This window comes from Centropristis striata, chromosome 13, assembly GCF_030273125.1.
Source record: "Centropristis striata isolate RG_2023a ecotype Rhode Island chromosome 13, C.striata_1.0, whole genome shotgun sequence".
Classification (NCBI taxonomy): Eukaryota; Metazoa; Chordata; class Actinopteri; order Perciformes; family Serranidae; genus Centropristis; species Centropristis striata.
In genome coordinates, this window is record NC_081529.1 from 22,518,493 (window position 1) to 22,540,344 (window position 21,852).

Consider the following 21,852-nt stretch of genomic DNA (forward strand, 5'->3'; position numbering starts at 1 on the left):
CAACGTGTTTAACTTACATGTTGAAAATATTTTTGGAATTTTGGTAATGTAAATCCCCTAATGTTTAGTATAAAAAAAGAATGGAAAAAACCTACGAGACATTAAATAAGAATGTTGTTGGTCATTTTTTTTTTGTATTAATGTAATGCAATTCCCTATGTTTAATATAAATATTAAAAGAAAATGGAATTCCCCTTGTTTCATTAAAATGTAAAAAAAAACATTCAATATAAGGAAAGCTTTGTAAAATAAAAATCAACAGACAGTAAAATGAGACTCGTCAGGCTCGGTTGGTCGTTGTGAACATTTATTGGTTTTGTTTGAATTTAAACACTAAAAAGTACCCGGTCTCATAGACTAAAACAGGTAATAATAAAAATAAAAAAACACACCTTCACCATGGCCTTCATCATCACATCATCATCATCATGGCGGACAGTTTGTAACTTGGCGTGAATGACATTCAGATGGTGCTGCTGTGATCAACACGGGGCACAAAACAGCCAGCGAAGATTCTGCCTCGCCACTTTAACAAGAAAACGTTGGCACTCAAAACTGACACAAAATGGTCAAAGGTCTACGGGAGAGGAGTGGGGCCAGCAAGGAGGAAAAAAATAATTATGCAGTTCGAGAAAAAAGTCAAAATGTTAAGAATAAAATTGTAATAACATTTTGAGAATAAAGTCAAAATGTCGAGAATAAAGTTGAAAACGTCAAGAATAAAGTAGAAATGACGTGAATAAAGTCAAAATGCGGAGAATAAAGTCAAAATGTCGAGAATAAAGTTGAAAACGTCAAGAATAAAGTAGAAATGACGTGAATAAAGTCAAAATGCGGAGAATAAAGTCAAAATGTCGAGAGTAAAGTCGTAATAAGATTTTGAGAATAAAGTTGTAATGTCAAAGATCAATTCGAAATTATGAGACTACAGTCGTATTATCGAGAATAAAGTTGAAATGTCGAGAATAAAGTTCGTAATGTCGAGAACAAAGTTCGCAATGTCAAGCATAAATTTCGTAAAAGTTTGTATTTCGACTGTTTTCTCGAAGTGCATGATGAGTCTCCCCGCTCAGTATTTCTTCCGGCTGGCCCAAACTCTCTCCCATAAACATCACATCAATTTTGAGTTAACTTTCACGTTCACTGAAGTTTGAACTGTCCGTCACTCAACTGCAGCACTTTTTACATTTCATTAGAACATAGGAAAACCATTTTAGATTTGGTTTTAGACTGTTGAATTACAAAAAAAGGGCACATTTTTTATTTTATCAAAAGTATTGCATCAAATCCAAACACTGAGATGAACAAGAGCAAGTCATTTCATTGAGATTATACAGGGAGTAGAAATAGATATTTAAAGTAATAAAAAAAAAAAAAACTCTGACTTTAAACATTAGTCACGTTTCCCTGTTCTTACAAACAGTCTACTTTAAGTAAAAACTACTTAAATTGAAAACAACAAAAACCATCCCTTTCATCCCCTCAATCCCACATTTGCATCAAACAATCAGAGGACTTCGGACGGTTCACTGAGGAACCCCTGCACCACGTTCTACCAGCTACAAACCAACCATGAAAGGTTCTTTAAGGAACTTTTTTGTGCTCCTCTGGGCTCCCTGTGAAGCTTTTACTGCAGTTCATTCCCTTCTTTCGCACTTTTTTCAGCCTGCAGTTTTAACCTAACAACAGCGTCTTCTCTCCACATGGAAACCACAAGCACTTTTCAGAAAACTGCCAAAACAAAGAAAACTAACAAGTCCCCCCAGATTTGTCCAGGTGTGCTTTGTGATATGTACACATGGATGCGTCTCAGTGCTGGAAAATAATATGAAGAATGACCTTTAGAGCGTCCTCCTTAAAGAAATAAAGTTTGGAGAGAAATGCATCTGGTGGAAATGATTCATTTCAATTATAATAATCAGTTTTTACAGACATGATCTTCTTCGTTATATACCCGTGTTGAGTATTGCTTTCCTTTGTTCCTATTTTTCCTTTTCATTTTTAAAAAGGTGCTTTCCTATATCGTTTAAACATTTGACTTTATATTTTTCATTACAAGAAAAAAATCTTTTTACCTGGTAAATGTAAAAACCATTCCACATAATTATTAAATTACAAGAAAATGTCAATCAGGAGATTTAGATTAAACCTTGAGCTTAAACGATCTCATACTAAATAAGTTGTAATTACTCAAAAAACTGAAGATGACAAAGATTAAAGACCGTTAATTAAGAGAAAACTTGTTTTTATGCCGACGACACCGATACGTTTCTAATAAATATCAAAACATTAATCCTTTTTAATGTAGTCAGTTTCCAAACGTAAAACAAGTCAGAATTAATTAGTTGGGTCCCTTTATTGTAGAAATGATTTGGTTTGTTTGGTTTATTTGTTTTACATTTTTTACTAAACACCTGAGTTTTGGTTTCATTTGTTCAGATTTTTCCCTTTTTTATTTTTAAAAATGTACCGTCTGAATTTTGTCCTGTATAATTAATTTATCATTTTTTTAGGAGTAAAAACATCTTGAGTTTGAGATATTAAACTCAAATGTGAAACACTTTTCCAAATAATTATTAAATTACGAGAAAGTCTTTCAGAACAACCTTTTATGCAGATGACACCAAAACGTTTCTAATAACGTCAGCAAGATATAAAAAGATAAATCCTATTTTATGTCGTCAGAATGTCAGAATTAATTTATTGGGTCCCTTTATTGTAGAAATCACTGAATTTTATCCACTTTTCAGTTTTCTTTTACAATTTAATTTCGTTTTGGTCTCATTTGTTAATCATTTTCCCTTTTTTTTTATATTTTCAACCAGAAACATTTCTCTCTTCTTCTATGGCTTTGTAAACAGGAACAGGAGGAGCGCCGACTGGTGCACAGGTCACATGATGAAGCTGCTGCTGTCGGCAGAAAACCTCCGAACCGCGACAGACGCGTCTCAGGTCGAAGTTTCCCTCCGACAGCAGCTGTAAGTATTTAATGTGCACACGGTTCAGTGAAGCAGCTGCTGTCCTGTAAAAACCACACAACTGCTTGTTTGTTGTGCGTTTATGATTTTTATAAAAATTTTATCTGAAGTGAAGCTGAACATAAAGAACTTGTTCTACATTATTTCATTTGATCGATTGTGAATATTTAGTGTTTCTAATTTTTTATTTTCGTCTTACAATTTGATATTTTTCATCTAATTTTACCGCCATGTGTTTGTTTAAGTAGCATTTATTTGTTCAAACACAAAGAAACAATCGATGTTTCACAAAATGTTTACAGCTCAGTATGGAGGCCCTTCAGTGCCAAAAGAAAACTTAATTTTTGTAATTGACAAAAAAATAATAATTATGCGACCACAAGTTTGTAAGTCAATATTTTAATTACAAACGGATTAAACAGTCCATGATTTTTCACATTTGACTGAAAAAAGTATCTTCTCCTTGTTTTGGCATTAATGGGCTTCCATATATCAGTACAATCTGTTAAACTAAAACCATAATCTGTATTTATTTTAAAAATAAGTCTTGTTTCACTTCAAACCTGAGAAATGTGTGTTTTTGTGGTTTTTACTCGACAGCTTCAGGTTCAGTTTATGACAAAAAAACAAAACAAAAAAAAAGCTGTTACGCATCCAAAAATGAAAACAGAATAAAATCAAGATAAACACATTATTGTAGTCAAACATCTACTGAGGTAATGAGGTCTGTGTGGAGAGTAACAAATCAAACACATGAAATGTGTAACGACAGAAGGAATATGAGGTAAGTGAACAAAGTGCAACGGGTCAGAAACACGAAGACACTCGGCGTTGGCAGAAAAGTGGTCGAGTGATCCATATGTTAGCGAAGCAGAGGCAGAAAACATCAGCTCATTAATAATGATAATCAGCATATTAATCAGGAGGAGTGCCGGCAACCGTACAGTCAAACTTCATAAACTCAGAAAAAATGTTTTATTCCAAGTAAAATTAACTTAAAAATGTATTAATGTGGATCAAAACCCCAACATTTTGTTTGTTGGATTGGAAATCAAAACTCTTTAAAAAGTAAAGAGTCGTAATAAGATTTTGAGAATAAAGTCGAAATATCAAGAATAAAGTTGTAATGTCGAGACTAAAGTCGAAATGTCAAGAATAAAGTCGTAATAGGATTTTGAGAATAAAGTCTTAATGTCGAGAATAAAGTCAAAATGTCAAGCATTTGTTTGCTTGGAAAACAAAATTATATTTACACACTTTGATACATTTTTAATAACAAAATTATTTTACTCGCAGTAAAACGTTTTTTGATTGCAGTACAGAAGTTTAACTGTATCAGATGTGACCCAGAGAGTCAAACCAAAGCTTGTTTTTGTTCCTGATGGTTTTAGATTCTCGTTGGTTCACAGAGTCGTTCGTCAGCTGTGAATGGCTCGTCCAAAATAAAAATAAAACTACGGCCGCTCTGCAGAGTATTTGCTTCATATTGCTTCAAATTTCTTTTTTTGTTCAAAACACGTATAAACAGAATCACAGCGTCGCCATGGAAACAGTTTGCACATTTAAAAAGCGTAAAAAAGGTTGAAAAACTGAAATCTGATTCTTCTGTTCCCTCCATCACTAAAGAGTACTGAAGAGTACAATAGAGTACTACAGAGTCTCTGATGGAAATGCAGGAATGATTAAAATAAAAACAGTTTGTCGGTTTGAACTGAAATATTTGTTAAATATTTTTTAGATTAAATTGTTTCATTGTATTGAAGCCCATTTCTGTCACATGAGAAGTTTGTAATGACAAAAACGTTTTATCATCATAAAACGAAACTTTTGGATTTAAAAACTAAACTTTTTATTAATTTCAAGGATTTACTTGCAGTTCTCAGTCCATCCAACCTCATAAGAGCTAAATTTAAAAAACTAAATAAAAAATATATGTTTAGATCAACCAAACGTTTGGTTTATTATCATGTTGTTACGATTTTAAGTGAACGTTTGTATTTTGTCATTTCAAATGTTTCGTGTGTTTCTGGTAGCGACGAGCTTCCGTGCAGATTCATTGAAGAAATGAAAACTTTAATTAGTTAAAGCCAGAGAAACATTTAAATTACAACGCATTCCAGCAAAAAACAAACTTATGATTAATCAACTTAATTTCTGTGTTTTTTCAAAACGATCAAACAAATATTCATGTTAAGCTGTTTTAAATATGTATATTCAGAGTGGAAGCTTTTATTTTTCTGCCAGGAAAAAAAAAAGAAAAGAAAAAACTGGTAAAACGTTACGAATCAAAATAATTCAAATAAAATAAATAAATAAAAGATCTCATAATTAATTTAACATTTTGTCGCATTTCATAAGTGTTTTAATTAATTAATTAATTTAAATTTAAGTGATATTGTTGGTTTTCCAGGCAGTTCGGGGCTTCCATATGCATCACACTGATTTAAGTAAATAATTATTTTGAGTCGCAGAGAAACAAGCGTAAACATGTGGTCCTGTTTGCTTCTTGTAGAAATAAACAAATATTCATATTAAGCTGTTTAAATATGTATATTTAGAGTGGAAGCTTTTATTTTTCTGCCAGGAAAAAAAAAAAGGAAAAACTGGTTACTGGTTAAACTGGTTACAAAACGAAATTATTGTATTTCCTTTATTCTAAAAATAAAATAATCTCACAAATAATTTCACATTTCATAATGAGTGTTTTAATATATCTATTTTTTCAAATTTAAGTGCTATTGTTGGTTTTCCTGGCAGCTCGGGGCTTCCATACTTTTATTTTTCTGCCAGGAAAAAAAAAAAAAAAAAAAAGTAAAACTGGTAAAACGTTGCCAATCAAAATAATTATATTTCTTTTATTCTAAAAATAAAATAAATAAAGGATCTCATAATTAATTTCACATTGTTACATTTCATAATGAGTGTTTTAATTTATTATTTTGCCAATAATATACTTTTTTTTCCTGGCAGCTCAGGGCTTCCATACACATCACACTGATTTAAAAAAAATAATAAAGAAAATAATAATTATTTGGAGCATTTTAACTTTTTTTTTTAAATTAACATGTACTTGTTTTTTTTTCCTGGCAATCGTTGGCTTCCGTACGGATCGGATCACTTTCAGAAAAAAAGAAAAAGAAAAATGAATTAGTTGAAGCCAAAGTTAAACTAGAATCGAGCAGGAAAGGAGTTTGTGTTTGTTTGTCAGGAGGTATCTGAGGTCACCGTGAGGTCACCAGGAGGTCACTGCGAGGTCACCAGGAGGTTACCGCAAGGTCACTGTGAGGTCACGGAGCAGAACTGGAGAACGAGGGATAAAGGAAGGATGAGTGAAGGAGTAAACAGATTAAAAGCCTTCCTCTTCTCTCTCGTCCGTCATCAGTTCTGTGTGAAAAGTAAAAACTGTACAACAAAATAAAAACGATACAAACGGCTTCAAAAGGTTCACATTCGATGAGTCCAAACAATTTGCCGCCAAAACTGTTTGTGACGCCAGAAGAAGAAGAAGAAGAAGAAGAAGAAGAAGAAGAATCCTCAGAGATCGTCGAGACTCTGAAACTTGACGATAATCCAAAGGATCAAAACAAGAAGTTTGTTTGTTTGTTTGTTGAAACAATAAAAGGGCACTTCAACAACAAACAGGCTTGTCTACCTGTGAGCCCCGACACCGACTATTATTCTCGTTATTTTTCCAGGAGAAGAACAACTTCATCACCTCCGGCTGAGACTTTAACGGATCCGTTTCAGTTCGATGTCTGAATTGTGACGCAAGTTTTTAAAAAAAGGACGGAAGCCCTGAGAGGCAAAAAGACACAAAAAAAAGGCTGATTTAAAAAGGTTTTCTCTCGTGTTTAAGATGAAAAAACAGGCGGAAAAAATGTATTTTATTTATATTTTTTGGGGCAAAGTAATGTTTTTATTGGTGAAGAAATTTCATCTGAATGGATTTTTTTATTTTCCTCCAGAAAAAAAAAACGTTATGCGATTATTTTCACATAATTATTATTATAATTATTATTATCTGACAAGATAATTTGTTAGATTTATTTGATTTATTTTACCCACAGAAGAGTGGGTTTGACTGATTTAAATAAAAATTAAAAAAAAATTAAAAAAATAAATATATATATATATATATATATATATATAATAAGTCACGAAAAGAAGTACATTTTGTTTTTGATTTTTTTGTTTTGCATTTTTTCAATGAAATCTTTTTTTTTTACATTTATTTTTTTTTTTAAACCTTTTTTCTCTCCATGCGTTTGTGATTCCTCGGCTCTCAGGGCACCGACAAATAAAACTAAGGAACGTTTTATTTTGTTGAATCGTGACCGAACAGGAAGCTGACAAGACATTTTACATTATTGTCATTTCAGTTTGAACTTTAACTATTTTTCAGTTTGTTGTTTGAGGATTCCTGAAACTTTTCGAATAAAATTATGAATGTTATCGATTGATTAATAATCAATAATTTAGTTGATAATAAAAATGTGTCAGGCGTCAACTTCCTGTTGCATTTCAGAATAAAAGCATCTTAAAGGTCTATCTCTGGCGGTCGGGCTGTTTGTCTGCTTCAGATCGTCACCAGTTCTGGACTGGAGATCTGGATGCGGTTCCTTTTAAATGGCCTCTGGTTCTGATCTGGTCTCAGGTCTGTGGGTCCTGCTCTGCTCTGGTCTGGTCCTGATCCAGTCTCAGGTCTGTAGGTCCTGCTCTGGTTCGGATCCGGTCTCAGATTTGTGGGTTCTGCTCTGGTCCTCATCCGGTCTCAGGTCTATGGGTTCTGCTCTGGTCCTGATCCGGTCTCAGGTCTGTGGGTCCTGCTGTGGTTCTGATCTGGTCTCAGGTCTGTGGGTCCTGCTCTGGTCCTGACCCGGTGTCAGGTCTATGGGTCCTGCTCTGGTCTCAGGTCTGTGGGTCCTGCTCTGGTCCTGATCCGGTGTCAGGCCTATGGGTCCTGCTCTGGTCTCAGGTCTGTGGGTCCTGCTGTGGTCCTGATCCGGTGTCAGGTCTGTGGGTCCTGCTGTGGTCCTGATCCGGTGTCAGGTCTGTGGGTCCTGCTGTGGTCCTGATCCGGTGTCAGGTCTGTGGGTCCTGCTGTGGTCCTGATCCGGTGTCAGGTGTATGGGTCCTGCTGTGGTTCTGATCTGGTCTCTAGTCTGTGGGTCCTGCTGTGGTTCTGATCTGGTCTCAGGTCTGTGGGTCCTGCTGTGGTCTGGTTTTTGTTCGGCGGTTGTTCTGTCTCCGGTCGGTTCCAGGTGACCCTGCCGGATTCAGGACTGGTTCCCGTGGTGCTGGGTCCGGATGTGGCTGTGGAGTCGGGTCGCTGAGGAGAACCTCTTCCCGCAGTCGGAACAGCGCAGCGCGGCGGCGGTGCTGGCGGGCGGGGTGGAGGGGGACGCAATGTCGGCGGCGGTGTTCTCGGCGGCGTGCGTCTGGCGGTGAGCCTTCAGGAGAGACATCCGGCTGAACCGCCGCCCGCACTCCTCGCACTCCGACCAGACCCTCCGCCGCTTCTTCTGCAGACAAAACACAATGATTACTAAAAAACAACCTGCGGGTACGTAAGTAGCCTCAGTTCTCCGAGTGAAGAGACTCTCCAGCTACATGTGAGGGTCTGGGCACGATACAGAACATTTATTACATTATTACATTCAGTTTAACCCTCTGAACCCACCTGCAGGTCTGGAAATAAATAAATCACCCAAAATCATTTGTTTATCAATAGAAAGAAACTGTAAAAACATTCTAAAAAGTGACCAAATCTTAAATGTTGATATTTGTGTCAGAATCTCTTTGCTCTCCATGTGTCATTTAAATAAAGCTTTTGCACTAACCAGATCCTGTTAAAAATATTGAATTCTGCTCCTCAGAGACACTGAAGACATGATTGATTCTGCTGAGACCGAGCAGAAAGGAGTAGACAGGAGAGGCTGGAAGCATGACGATACTGAGAATATGTACAACTTCATCTTAAGTCTTTTTTTTTTTTGCCTTTTTTTGGAATTATGTATCTACATTTGGAAATGTGTCATTTTATGTGATTTTCAAATTTTGTCTTTTTTTATTTTGTCTCATTTTATGGTAATTTTATGTATTTTTTGTCACTGTGTATTTTTGTGTGTTTTTTTTAAACAACATTCTTGACACCTGTGGGCACTTGAAAAAGTTTTATATATAAATTACATTTTATTATAATTCCTACAATCAGAAATTCAACTTTTTTCTGATTTCTGTCATTCTAACTGTTATTCTGCATAAGACATGTTTGAGTTGTTCTGATTGTGCTGATTCCATAGAGCTGCAGGACTTATAGATTGTATAGATTTTATATGTTGCAGAGAAACACGAGGACAAAGAGAGGAGAATGGAAGAAGAGTAAAAAGGCCCTGAATTGTCTCGTTGGGATTCAGAGGGTTAATAACTTATAACAGCCCTCATAGTTACTGACTGAAAATAAAACAGTTAATAAATAAACAGTTCTCTCCTCACCTTCCTCCCTTTGTCCTCCTCCTCCTCTTCCTCCTCATCCTCCTCATCTTCCTCCTCCCGGGTCACCGCAGCGACTGTCTCGGCGCCCTCTCTGCACTCTGCGTTGGCGGCTTCGATGGCCAGCGCGGCAAGCGTCTCCTTGGCGGCGGTGTCCTCGTCGTCGTCCTCCAGCAGCTGAGACGGCAGCGTGAGGAGACGGTGAAGCATCGAGGCGGATGAGCGCCTACCACACGACCCTGAGGAGACAAACAGCTGATTGACAGGCGCCAACAGGACTCAGCTCCATCAAAACTATGTTTTATATTAGTTTTTAGTTCATATATATATATATATATATATATATATGATTAAATTATTTTTAATGTATATTTTTCATAAAAAAGTTTTTAGCCGAGTGTAAATTTTATTCTTTACTTTTTTATTTTGATATTTATTAATTTATTTTTAACTGAGTCTTTATGTATTTATTTATTTACAGCACTTTGTGTTGCATTTATTGTATGAAAAGTGCTTCATAAAAAAAGTTTGATTTGATTGATGATACAATTATTTTTCATTACATTTTTGATGATTTGATTCATTATAATTTAATAATTATGAATATGAATATTTACCATATATATGTTTTAATAAAATTGTTTCATTTAAATAAAAAATAATTTCCCCAAAAATTCCCATGAATTGATACTTTATTTTAAATTGTAAATTTATAAATGATTATTACAGCTATCCACTGGGGGGCAGTAAGGAGACAAGTGTGTTTTTATTAGATATATTTTTAATCTAAATGTCACTGCTATTTTTTTTTCAGCCACCATATTTGATTTATTTTCATTTTTGTATTTATCCTTTTCTTTTTTTATCTAACTTCAGCTGTTATCAATATTCCAGTCCCACCAGTAATGAAACTTTTGTACTGTATGTCTCATTTTGGATAATTCTTTGGCGTTATTTAACAACCAACCTTTTGTCTGTGTGCAATATATAATATACTGTTCACTCTTTAAGATGTGATATATTCTCTTACAAGTTATTGTTTGTATGAAAGGCTACTTGTTATTCTTCAAATTAATTTTTTTCACCATATTCCTCGGGCTCACCTGTGGGGCTGAGGGGGGGGCCAGGTGAGGGTCCTGGCGGCGGGCCGGCCGGTTCCCTCTGACGGTCGTCCTCGTCGGGAGAAAACACCTCCATGTCCTCCAGAGGAGTCCAGCGGGGGTCCTGCTGGGGGGAGGAGGGGGACGGCTCCAGGGTCACAGAGGGGGTGGAGAGCGGCGCCGCCTGCTCGGCCCCGCCCTCACTCAGGCTCCGCCCACCTCCTCCTTCACCTCCCCCACCTCCTCCTCCGATCTCCTTGATCTGCCAGACGTCGCTGCACCACTTCTGACCAAAGACTTTGTCCAGGATGGGAACCCAGTCCTGAGAGACGGAGAGGACTGGGGGACGGTCCCGGTCTGAGGGGGGGGGTGAAGGAGGTGAGAAACAGATATCAATGATGCGTTCAAAGGCCGTCTGAAAGTTCAAACTCTAAATAGTCTATATAGGTGCAAATATGGTTTAACCCTAAAAAAAAAATCTACCAAAAGGTTTCTCAGTGGTTTACAGTAGTATCAGATGTCAGCCAAGATCTGTTTTTAAAGTTGCTTTCTTCGATAAACAGATTTTGGTGATTTTTTTTAAGAAAAGACACTTTTGGATGTCTTTATTTTATATTTGTTACAGCCTGATTAGCACAAAAACATTTGGAGGTTTTGTTTTGCAAGCTGTTCAATTATTTAAAATGTTTAGAGGAATGTTTGTCTCCACTCACCGTCCGTCTCTGGCGTGTCTTTGGACACGGTGACCTCGGCGAGCTCCTCGCGGGCGTCTTCAGATCCACTGGGAGACACGGAGTCGTTCTCCGACCCCCTCCTCCTTCCTCCTGCTCCTCCTCTCCTCTTCTCTGCTCTCCCTTTGTCTGCGCCTCCGGCCCCGGCCCTGTCGGAGCTCCGGTCCAGCCGTTCCTCCAGCACCTGCTGCTCTCGCTCCATCTTGGTGATCTCCAGCAGCAGGTCGTCAAACGACGCCTCCACGATCTTCGTCAGCTCGTGAACTGCAAAGTCCAGAACTTTCTCCATGACGGACTTCAGCTGGTCTGCAGGGAGAGATGACAAGGTTAGAGGGTACAGTCTGGGTTAGAGGTATAGTCCAGGTTAGCGGGTGCAATTGCCCAATTGCACAGCCTTAAGAGTGTGCATATCACGAATGCTGGGTCTTGTTGGTTTTCTGAGAATCTACTGCACCTACTGGTACCTTGTTTGCCATGTAGCAATAAAAAATATACTAAAAACCTGGATTAATCTGGTTAGTCACATTGAACTGTTATTATTTTGAACACTACTGTATGTACAAGTATGAAGTCCATTCTCATGCTCAGTTTTTAATTCTTTAGTTGATTACTTTTGGTGCAAAATTTCATCATTTTTAAAATATTGAAAATAAATATAAATTCCTGAGAAAACTCCATGCTATGATCTGGTTTCAGAAACTTTTGACATTTGGTAGATTTGTGTACTTTGTGTGGCAGCTTGTGTGTTGTGTTGCTGCTTAGTGCGAGTCTAGTGTGTCAGCCATGCATCCTCTGAATGCTCTAGGTCTCTAGTCTGTAAAGTTTCTGTGATTATCCTCTCCACGTCTGTTCCTGTTAATTATTAATAACAGAAAACGAACAAATGTAACGAGCGTCCATCTGTCCTCTGACCCTCCGCCTCACAGGACGACCCACTTTCTGCTGACAAACACATGAATAAATGATTAATTCATCCTCTCTCTATATATATATATAATTATATTATATAATAACATAATATATTATAATTATTTTATTTTTTAAATTAAATTAAATAAAAAATATAAACTAAAATATAAAACAATAAAATATATAATCTAAAATAATAAAATAAAATAAAACTATTAAGGTGCTTGAAGGCTGGCTAAGCTCCTTCATTTGGAGCAAGAGGAGGCCCTGTCTCAAGATGACAAAACTTCAAATGGCAGGTTCTGATGGTGGACTAGATGTACCAAATCTTAGATTTTACCGACTGGCTTCACACCTGCGGGTGATTACAAGCTGGCACAACTATGATCCAGCCTCGATTTGGCATGATATTGAGTCCTCTCAGTCAATATTAAACACACTTTTTAAAATTGGTCTTTTGTAATATTAATTTTTTGAGACCGTACATTTTAGGTCTTCATTAAATATAAGCCATAATCATTGTAATTAGAAGAAATTAAATACATGAAGACATGAAATGTTTCATTCGCACTGTTACAGTTGTTATGACATCTCAAGGGTTTGATACGTGGCACTGTTCCAGTCGCTCCCCGCCGCGAAAGAGCAGAAGACTGTTCACTGTTGTAGAGTTTTAAAAAATAATAAAATAAAACAATCCCCTATTCTGAGGTAGCAGCAGGCATAAAATAGCAGCTGCGGGCTGTCACTACTCAATGAATCTAGCAGAAACTCCCAAACCTCAGCTTGCATTGTTGATGCTGTGCACAGAGTTTTCTGTCTGTGGCTCCCGTTGCGTCTTTTGGACAGCGCTGCTGGCACTCAGTGGCAAATGGTTCGAAAATTTGATAACTCGTCAGATGACGTTTATTACCTTTCAATGGCCTCATTTTTGACTAATGTTCTACCTTTCAATACCTTTTAAAACCCTGCAGCAACCCCGAAACTGCTCTCCTTGCCAATATTACCCTGTTGTTAGTACCTGTTGCCTCGGCAAACTTAGTGTTGCCGGCATAGAATAGAATAGAATTCTTTGTCATTGCACAAAAATACAACGAAATTTGATGGCAGTCCTCTTGGTGCTTATAGATTAAAGATAAATAACATAGAACATAGAGTTCTAACATAATACAAGACAAAATAAAACATACATGTCCAGCTAATCACAGACATTCACAGACAGCCCCCCTCTCTACCCTCCCATATTCCCACATACATTCACATACATTCTCTAGTGCATGTTTTGTGGTAGAATGAGAAAAGTGCATAAAGTGCAAACAGCGACACTCAGAGGGGCTCAGTCTCTAAGTGACCGTGTGTGAGGGTGACTGCAAGTGTTCAGTGTCCGTATTGCGATGGGGTAAAAACTGTTTCTGAATCGGTTTGTGTGTGATTTGATGGACATGAAACGTTTGCCGGAGGGCAGCAGTACAAATATATGATGACCTGGGTATGAGGGGTCTTTCAAAATGTTTGCAGATCTGGTGAGACAGCGGGAACTGAAAATGTCCTGCAGGGAAGGGAGGGCACAGCCGGTGATTTTTTTTTTGCGGCATTGGGGATCCTTTGTAAGGCCTTCTTGTCCGCTGCTGAGCAGCTGGTATACCAGGTGGAAATGCAGTAGGCCAGCACGCTTTCAATGGAGCAGCGGTAGAATGACACCAGCAGTTTCTCTTCCAGGTGGTGTTTTCTGAGTATTCTCAGGAAGTGAAGTCGCTGCTGGGCCTTCTTGACCATGTGGTGGGTGTTGGTAGTCCAAGAAAGGTTCTCTGTGATGTGTGCGCCCAGGAACTTGAAGACAGGAACCTTCTCCACACATTCCCGGTTAATGTGGAGCGGCTCTATGTCTGTCTTTTTCCTTCGAAATTCCATGATTATTTCTTTTGTTTTGGAAGTGTTGAGGATGAGATTGTTGACCTTACACCACCCCACCAGTCTGCAGACTTCCTCCCGATAGGCGTCCTCGTCTCCCCCCGAGATGAGACCAACGACGGTTGTGTCGTCCGCTTACTTGACGATGGTGTTGGTAGGGTGGGTGGGGGTGCAGTCGTAAGTGTAGAGAGAATACAGCAGGGGACTCAATACACAGCCCTGGGGGGTGCCAGTGCTGAGTGCGAGTTGGGATGAGATGTGTTAGCCTATTCTCACTGTTTGAGGTCGGTTGGTCAGGAAGTCCATAATCCATTGGCAGGTGGATGAGGAGATTCCCAGGTTGGTGAGTTTGTCACCCCGGAATTATGGTGTTAAATGCAGAGCTGAAGTCTACAAAGAGCATCCTCACATAGCTCCCCTGGTGTTCTAGGTGGTACAGTGCACTGTGGAGAGCAGTGCTGATGGCATCTTCTGTAGACCTTCCTGCTCTATATGCATACCTTCTGTGGATGCATATGTGGATCAAAGGTGGGTGGGATCAAAGGTGGGTGGGAGGCTGGCTAGGATGTGCTGCTGGATCAGCCACTCGAAGCACTTGGTGATCACTGGTGTGAGTGCCACTGGGCGGTAGTCGCGCCGCCATCTTGCTTCCATTGCTTCATTAAGTCCATGAAGCATAGTGTTGCCAGCATGTTTTGGCCCACAAAATCGACAGCAAAAGATGCAGTTCATTGTATTATTTAATTTGGAATACCGAAGCCAGTTGAATTCCTTCATTCCTCTCGAAAAACGGGGAAACAAATTTTTTCATCTACCTCGGCAGATGGCTGCGTTGGGGTCTGGCCCTGGTACAGGAGCAGCCGGATTTTGAAAAAAGATCATAAATTGTTCTTTTTGCCATCGTCAAAGAAGAGCTGTGACTTAAAGACCCAAAGACAGTACGATGGACAGCGAGAGAGATAGGGGGACGAATGCAGATGACGTGTTCCACGCCGTTTATAACGTGACTCCCAGGCCCTTCACTCAGACACACACACATATATACATACATACACATATATATACACATATATATATATATATATATATATATATATATATATATACGTATATACATATATATATATATATACACATATACACACACACACTGTGTTCCAAATTATTATGCAACTGAGTTTTTTCTCAGATTTTCCTAAATAGTCGATGCAAATGACAGTCAGCATAATTTAAGTCATCAACCATTAGTTTAATGAATTGTAATGTGATTGGACAAACCTCTCAATGATAACAGTATTTTTTTTTAAATAAAAAACTTAAAATGCACTGTTCCACATTATTACGCACAACAGAGTTTTATAACATTTTATAGGTTTTTAAGAACTGAAAATGCTCATTTTTGGATTTTCCAGCATTCGGAGGTCATATTTACTGAAATCAAAAGCTATTTCAATCAAAATCATCTTAACAAGTCAAATTACATTTTAACATAGGACCCCTTATTTGATAGCAGCTTCACAATTCTTGCATCCATTGACCTTGTGAGTGTTTGGAGAGTTTGTGCTTGAATTTCTTTGCAGGATGTCAGAATAGCCTCCCAGAGCTGCTGTTTGGATGTGAACTGCCTCCCACCCTCATAGATCTTTCGCTTGAGGATGCTCCAAAGGTTCTCAATAGGGTTGAGGTCAGGGAAGGATGGGGGCCACACCATGAGTTTCTCTCATTTTATGCCCATAGCAGCCAATGATGCAGAGGTATTCCTTGCAGCATGAGATGGTGCATTGTCATGCATGATGATTTTGTTACTGAAAGCACGGTTCTTCTTTTTGTACCATGGGAGAAAGTGGTCAGTCAGAAACTCCAAATACTTTTCAGAGGTCATTTTCACACCTTCAGGGACCCTAAAGGGGCCGACCAGCTCTCTCCCCATGATTCGGCCCAAAACATGCCTCGCCACCTCCTTGCTGACGTCGTAGCCTTGTTGGGACATGGTGGCCGCCCACCAACCATCCACCACTCCATCCATCTGGACCATCCAGGGTTGCACGGCACTCATCAGTGAACAAGACTGTTTGACGATTAGTCTTCATGTATTTCTGGGCCCACTGCAGCCGTTTCTGCTTGTGAGCATTGGTTAGGGGTGGCCGAATAGAATAACTGATAGAATAACGCATAGCTGCAAGCCTCTGGAGGATCCTACACCTTGATGTGCGTGGGACTCCAGAGGCACCAGCAGCTTCAAATATCTGTTTGCTACTTTGTAATGGCATTTTAGCAGCTGTTCTCTTAATCCGATGTTTTTGTCTGGCAGAAACCTTCCTCATTGTGCCTTTATCTGCACAAACCCGTGTGTGCTCTGAATCAGCCACAAATCTCTTAACAGTACGATGATCACGATTAAGTTTTCGCGAAATATCTAAAGTTTTCATACCTTGTCCAAGGCATTGAACTATTTCACGCTTTTCGGCAGCAGAGAGATCCTTATTCTTTCTCATGTTGCTTGGAAATGGTCATCTGCTTAATAATGTGGAACGCCCTTCTTAAGTAGTTTTTCCTTAATGGGGCTCACCTCGCAAACTAATTATCACAGGTGTCTGAAATTGATTTCAGTGATCCAAAGAGCCCTGAGACACAATACCATCCATGAGTTTAATTGAAAATCCAAAAATGTAATCTTTATGACACTTAAATACTATTTGCGTAATAATTTGGAACGCGGTGTATATATATATATATATATATATATATATACACACCTATAATACGTTCATGACAGAGATACACACACTCGTTTTTCAACATAATAAAAATATAATATAAGATATAATCAGGGCTTGAAGGGGGGGGGAATATTAGCATTCAGTTAAAAGGAGATCCAGATCAAAGTCATTAATGATATGGTACTGACAATTAGAAGTATCGAACCAAACCACCTAGGGGGGTCCGGGGGCATGCCCCCCCGGGAGAAAATTTGTACATTTTTAAGTAAAATGAATCTATTTTGTGCACTTTGAGAGCTAAATGAGAGCAAACATCTAGAGGGCACCAAATAATTTTTTGCACAGTTTATCACGGGATCTCGCGGTCTTCCGTATGGTCAGGATTATCGCGTGTACTCGTTATCTCGCGTGTATACGGCTGGCTCGCTACGCTGCCGTTACGCGGCTGGTGGGAACTGACTCCGGGCAGAGGACGGAACAAACCCGCGGCGGAGCCGCTCCGCGCCCGGTGGAAATGTGGGAGAGCGCACGCACGGACCGTATAGCCTTGTTTCTACTACCACCGGGAAAGTCTCATGCCACACCCTCTCAAATGTCCGCTCACTCTGCGTGTCTCCACAAGTTAGCCCCCAGAGCGATTTAGAGACTCTGGAGGTGATGTATGGTTTTCGCCGTCGTTAACTGTGCACAGCAAATGATCATAAACAAAGCAGCATGGCTAATTATTATGCACAGTGTCTCCGCTGATCATAAACATAGTGATCGTGAATTAACGGTACGCGCTAACTGCGCACCGAGTGTCCGGTGCTTGTTGTAAACTAACAGATCGCTGTTTCTCCTGCAGCAGCAGCACATACACACTGTACTGCTACAGAGATAACTGCCGCTAATGGCGGCTCTTCTTAACGAGCCGGCCTCCGGCTCGTTAGCGGGTCGTTAAAAAGAGAGTAAGAAGGAGTCGCTTGATTTGTCTCCAGTCACTTTCTTGAGAAATAGTAATGACGTGGGTCTAAAGCACGCTCGCCGATGAGCCGCCTTCTTCTCCAGCAGGCTATACGCTATCCACCGTAATGCCGCCCTCCCCGGTCATACCCAGATCTAACTAACTAAGGGTTTGTTTGTTTTTTTTAAACATGATTAAAAAAAAAACAAACACCAAAAAAAATCCCGAGCCGGATTTCCGGCACCGTGCCGGAGGTCTTCAAGCCCTGTATAATATAAAAAAACAATATGAAAACAAACCTCTGCAAATTTCCTGGTTGTCCTAGTGCCCGCGTTATTTCACTTTTTGAATTGAATTACTGACATAAATAAACTTTGCTATGATATTCTAATTTGTTGAGATGCACCTGTATAATACAACACCAGTTAGTGTTATTAAAGGGGAGAAAAAACATTTCTAAACTTTTTTTGACGAGTTTATTAGAACAGTTGTGCGTCTGTACTTGGAACATATTTATGATTCATCAATGTAGAAAACTGTAATTTCAATACGTTCACTGGTCATAAAGTCCAATATTGTTATCAAATTAGTGATTTTGTATCTCCATGTTTGTTTCTGTCATAACACTGAGATGATGATGATGATCTCAAACTGTTAATGGTTGCGTGTCATCAGAGGCTCACCGCCGACTGCGAGGTAATGAGGCTGCGGCCCTGACACGCTCAGGTCAAAGGTCCTGATGCTTTGTTAGTTTAAGTTATTAAATGAGCCCCGCAGAGATCTGACAGCTCAGAGTAAACTGTTGGTTCAACACTTTAAATCTCTCTGATCCGTCCTTCAGCCTTCAATGATCTCATGATCTCATCAAAACAAACTTCTGATCTTCTGATTTCACTGCAACATATAGAATATACTATAAAAGATATATAATCTATAAGTCCTGCAGCTCTATGTGTTTCAAACCGTTAGTAACTCTAAATTAATATGGGATTCAACACATAAACCAAAAGGCATTCTTTGTGCACACTTAAATATACGAAGTATTCTAACAAAAAGTGATCAGGTCCATCACCTTCTCACTGACTCTAATATTGACTTCCTTTGCCTATCTGAGACATGGCTTTGTGAATCTTCGCCTTCAGCAATACTATCTGTACCTGGTTATAACATTTTCAGAAAAGACAGACAGGGTTCAAGGGGAGGAGGTGTTATGATTTATGCAAAGGATACTTTTAATTGTAATGAGATACATGTCACAGGTGAGATTGGATTAGAATTTTCTGGACTAACTGTTTCCTTGTCACAGCAAATGTCTTTTATTCTTGTAGTTATTTATAGGCCTCCTTCTTCAAATGTGGATTTTTTTGAAAAGCTGGAAATTTTATTGAAACAACTAAATTTTGCAAAAGAGGTGATAATAATGGGTGACTTAAATGTTAATTGGGAAGTTAACAAAGCTAGGAAAAATTTGAAAAAGGTCATGGATGATATGGATATGACTCAGGTAATTAATGGCCCTACACGAATTACAAACTCCACCAGCACCCAGATTGATTTAACTTTTACTAATATGCCAGAAAGGATCTTGAAGTCATACAATATGCTCACAGGAATGTCTGATCACAATCTTATAATGGTCGCAAGAAAATTAAATAAAAAGCGTTTCAAACCTCTGGCTGCTACTGAACTCTATAGAATACCAAAACAGGAACAACAAAATTTCCAAGATTCAATCAAAGAAGTAAACTGGGATGAATTGCTCACTGGTAAAAACTTAGATATGGACTGTTCTATTATGGCCAACAAAATACAACAAATTATTATGCAATTTACACGGATAACTAAACTAAAAGCCAGAAAGAATGGCCTTCCTTGGCTAAATAAATCTATTCTGGAACTCATGAAAGAACGAGATCACTCTTTGAAGCTGTCAATCAAATTAGGACATAACAGGCACCAATTTATTTCATTGAGAAATAGGGTAGTGAAAGAAATTAGAAAATCTAAAGCTGATTTCTTCATTACTGCCTTGAATAGTGCGAGGGGGAACTCTAAAATAACCTGGAATTATATTAAAAAACTATTGGGTGATTCCCCAAAAAAACCCAAAACAAAACTAATGCAAATTCACTTAAATGGAATTATCTTGACAGAACCTCAAGTGATAGCTGATGCTTTCAACAACTACTTCATTGAGTCTGTGTCAGCAATTTCAGATACATTTACAATAAAACAAAGGAGAGAATACCCTGCATTGCCTGCAACGCAGTCCTTTACTATTACAAATATTACTGAGACTAAAGTTATCAATTTAATTCGATCGCTTAAACCATCTAAAGCAAAGGACGTTTTTGGAATGGACCCGAACATGCTTAAAGATCTAGGTTCAGCTCTCGCCACTCCTATTGCCTCAATTATTAATCTTTCAATCTCATTTGGTCAGTTCCCAAAGGCCTGGAAATCTGCTATTGTTACCCCTGTTTTTAAATCCGGTGACTCAACTTCCTTGCATAACTATCGCCCAATAAGCATTCTTCCAGCTATTTCCAAAATCGCAGAAAAATGGGTGGCACAGCAGATTGTCCATCACTTAAACAGCAGCTCCCCCTCTCTCCATGCCATGCAGTTTGGTTTTAGATCCAAGCATTCCACTGAAATGGCTACATGCCTCTTTATTGAGAAAATAAAATTCTTTCTCGATAAGGGTGGAGTTGTAGGGGCGGTGTTTTTGGACCTCAGGAAAGCATTTGATACAGTAAATCATTCTGTTCTTCTTACTAAGCTCTTAAAATTTAACTTCTCTCAAAGCGTTGTGAGCTGGATTGAATCATATCTGCATGATCGAACACAATCTGTATCGGTTAATAATTGCAGATCTGACTCTCTTAGACTAACCTCCGGTGTCCCTCAGGGGTCAATATTAGGCCCCCTTTTATTTAGTCTTTATATTAATGATTTGCCCACTGTTTGTCCGGAGGCTGAATGCTTAATGTATGCAGATGATACGGTTTTCTTTGTTCATGGTCCCACCAAAGACACTGTTGCTGCTAAACTCATTAATACAATGTCCTGTGTTACAACTTGGTTGCAGGAGTGCTGTCTGCAGCTAAACACTTCTAAAACTGTCGGCATGTATTTCACTAAAACAAATAGAGTATCATCTAACCCCGACATACATGTTAATGGAGAAAGACTACAAATTGTCAGGCAATATAAATATCTTGGTATAATAATAGATTCAGAGCTTTCTTTTAAAGCCCATATTGGCAAATTGTGTAAAAAAATCAAGTTTAATCTTGCAAATTTTCGTGCAATTCGAAATGAAATGTCAACTGAAGCCGCAAAAATGTATTTGCATTCAATGATTTTTAGCCACTTTAACTATTGCCTAACCAGCTGGTCCCAGGCTGGTCATTGTTCAAAGAAACCATTGGAAATCTTGTATAAACAAGCAATTAAAGTTATGGATAAAAAACCTAGGCACTATCATCACTGTGCAATTTTAAAAAAATACAGTATTTTAAATTGCGACAGTCTTCAAACATTTGCAGACTTAAAACTGACCTATAAAGTCCTGCATAAACTGGCTCCAGATCCTCTACAAGAGTTCATCAGCCAAAGAAACAGCCTTGAGCGTGTTACTCGAGGCTCTGTCAGAGGTGACTGTTATATTCCTCTGCGCAGGAGCACTTTCAGTAAGTCGGCCTGGTCAGTAAGGAGTGCAAGTGTGTGGAACTCAGTACCTGAGGAGGTTAAACTGCTAACAACATACAAGGCCTTTACAAAAAAGTTGAAATTGTGGCTTAATTGTAGCTGCCAACACTAAAAGATAAGCCTGTTGTGTTGGTTTGATGCTATGATAAAATGTTATGTTGTGATGTTGTATGTGATGTTGTATTTTTTCTTAATCGTATTGTAAGTGTTTGTATATGTATTTTGTATATTGTACGTATTTTTTTATTATTTTGTTTGTTTGTTTTTTTTTGTTTTTTTTGTTTGTTTGTTCTTTGTTTCGAAATTCTCTGCTTTTTTACATCATGGCCAGGGGACTACAGATGAAAACTAGCCTTC

At 38.4% G+C, this 21,852-nt stretch overlaps 1 protein-coding gene across 2 annotated transcripts in view; it reads right to left on the reverse strand.

Annotated features, from left to right (window-relative positions):
• Nucleotides 1-290: 290 nt before the first annotated feature.
• Nucleotides 291-21,852, reverse strand: part of si:dkeyp-113d7.10 (uncharacterized) — a 30,964-nt gene continuing 9,402 nt past the window's right edge. The window contains exons 2-5 of one of the 2 annotated variants that reach the window (XM_059347271.1): nucleotides 11,284-11,607; nucleotides 10,574-10,927; nucleotides 9,474-9,709; nucleotides 291-8,497 (exon numbers count right to left, since the gene is read on the reverse strand). In XM_059347271.1, the coding sequence (XP_059203254.1) occupies nucleotides 8,255-8,497; nucleotides 9,474-9,709; nucleotides 10,574-10,927; nucleotides 11,284-11,607 (1,157 nt within the window). In that variant the 3' untranslated portion in view covers nucleotides 291-8,254. Of the gene's footprint in view, nucleotides 8,501-9,473; nucleotides 9,710-10,573; nucleotides 10,928-11,283; nucleotides 11,608-21,852 lie in introns of both variants that reach the window. The other variant, XM_059347270.1, reaches the window with a different exon arrangement.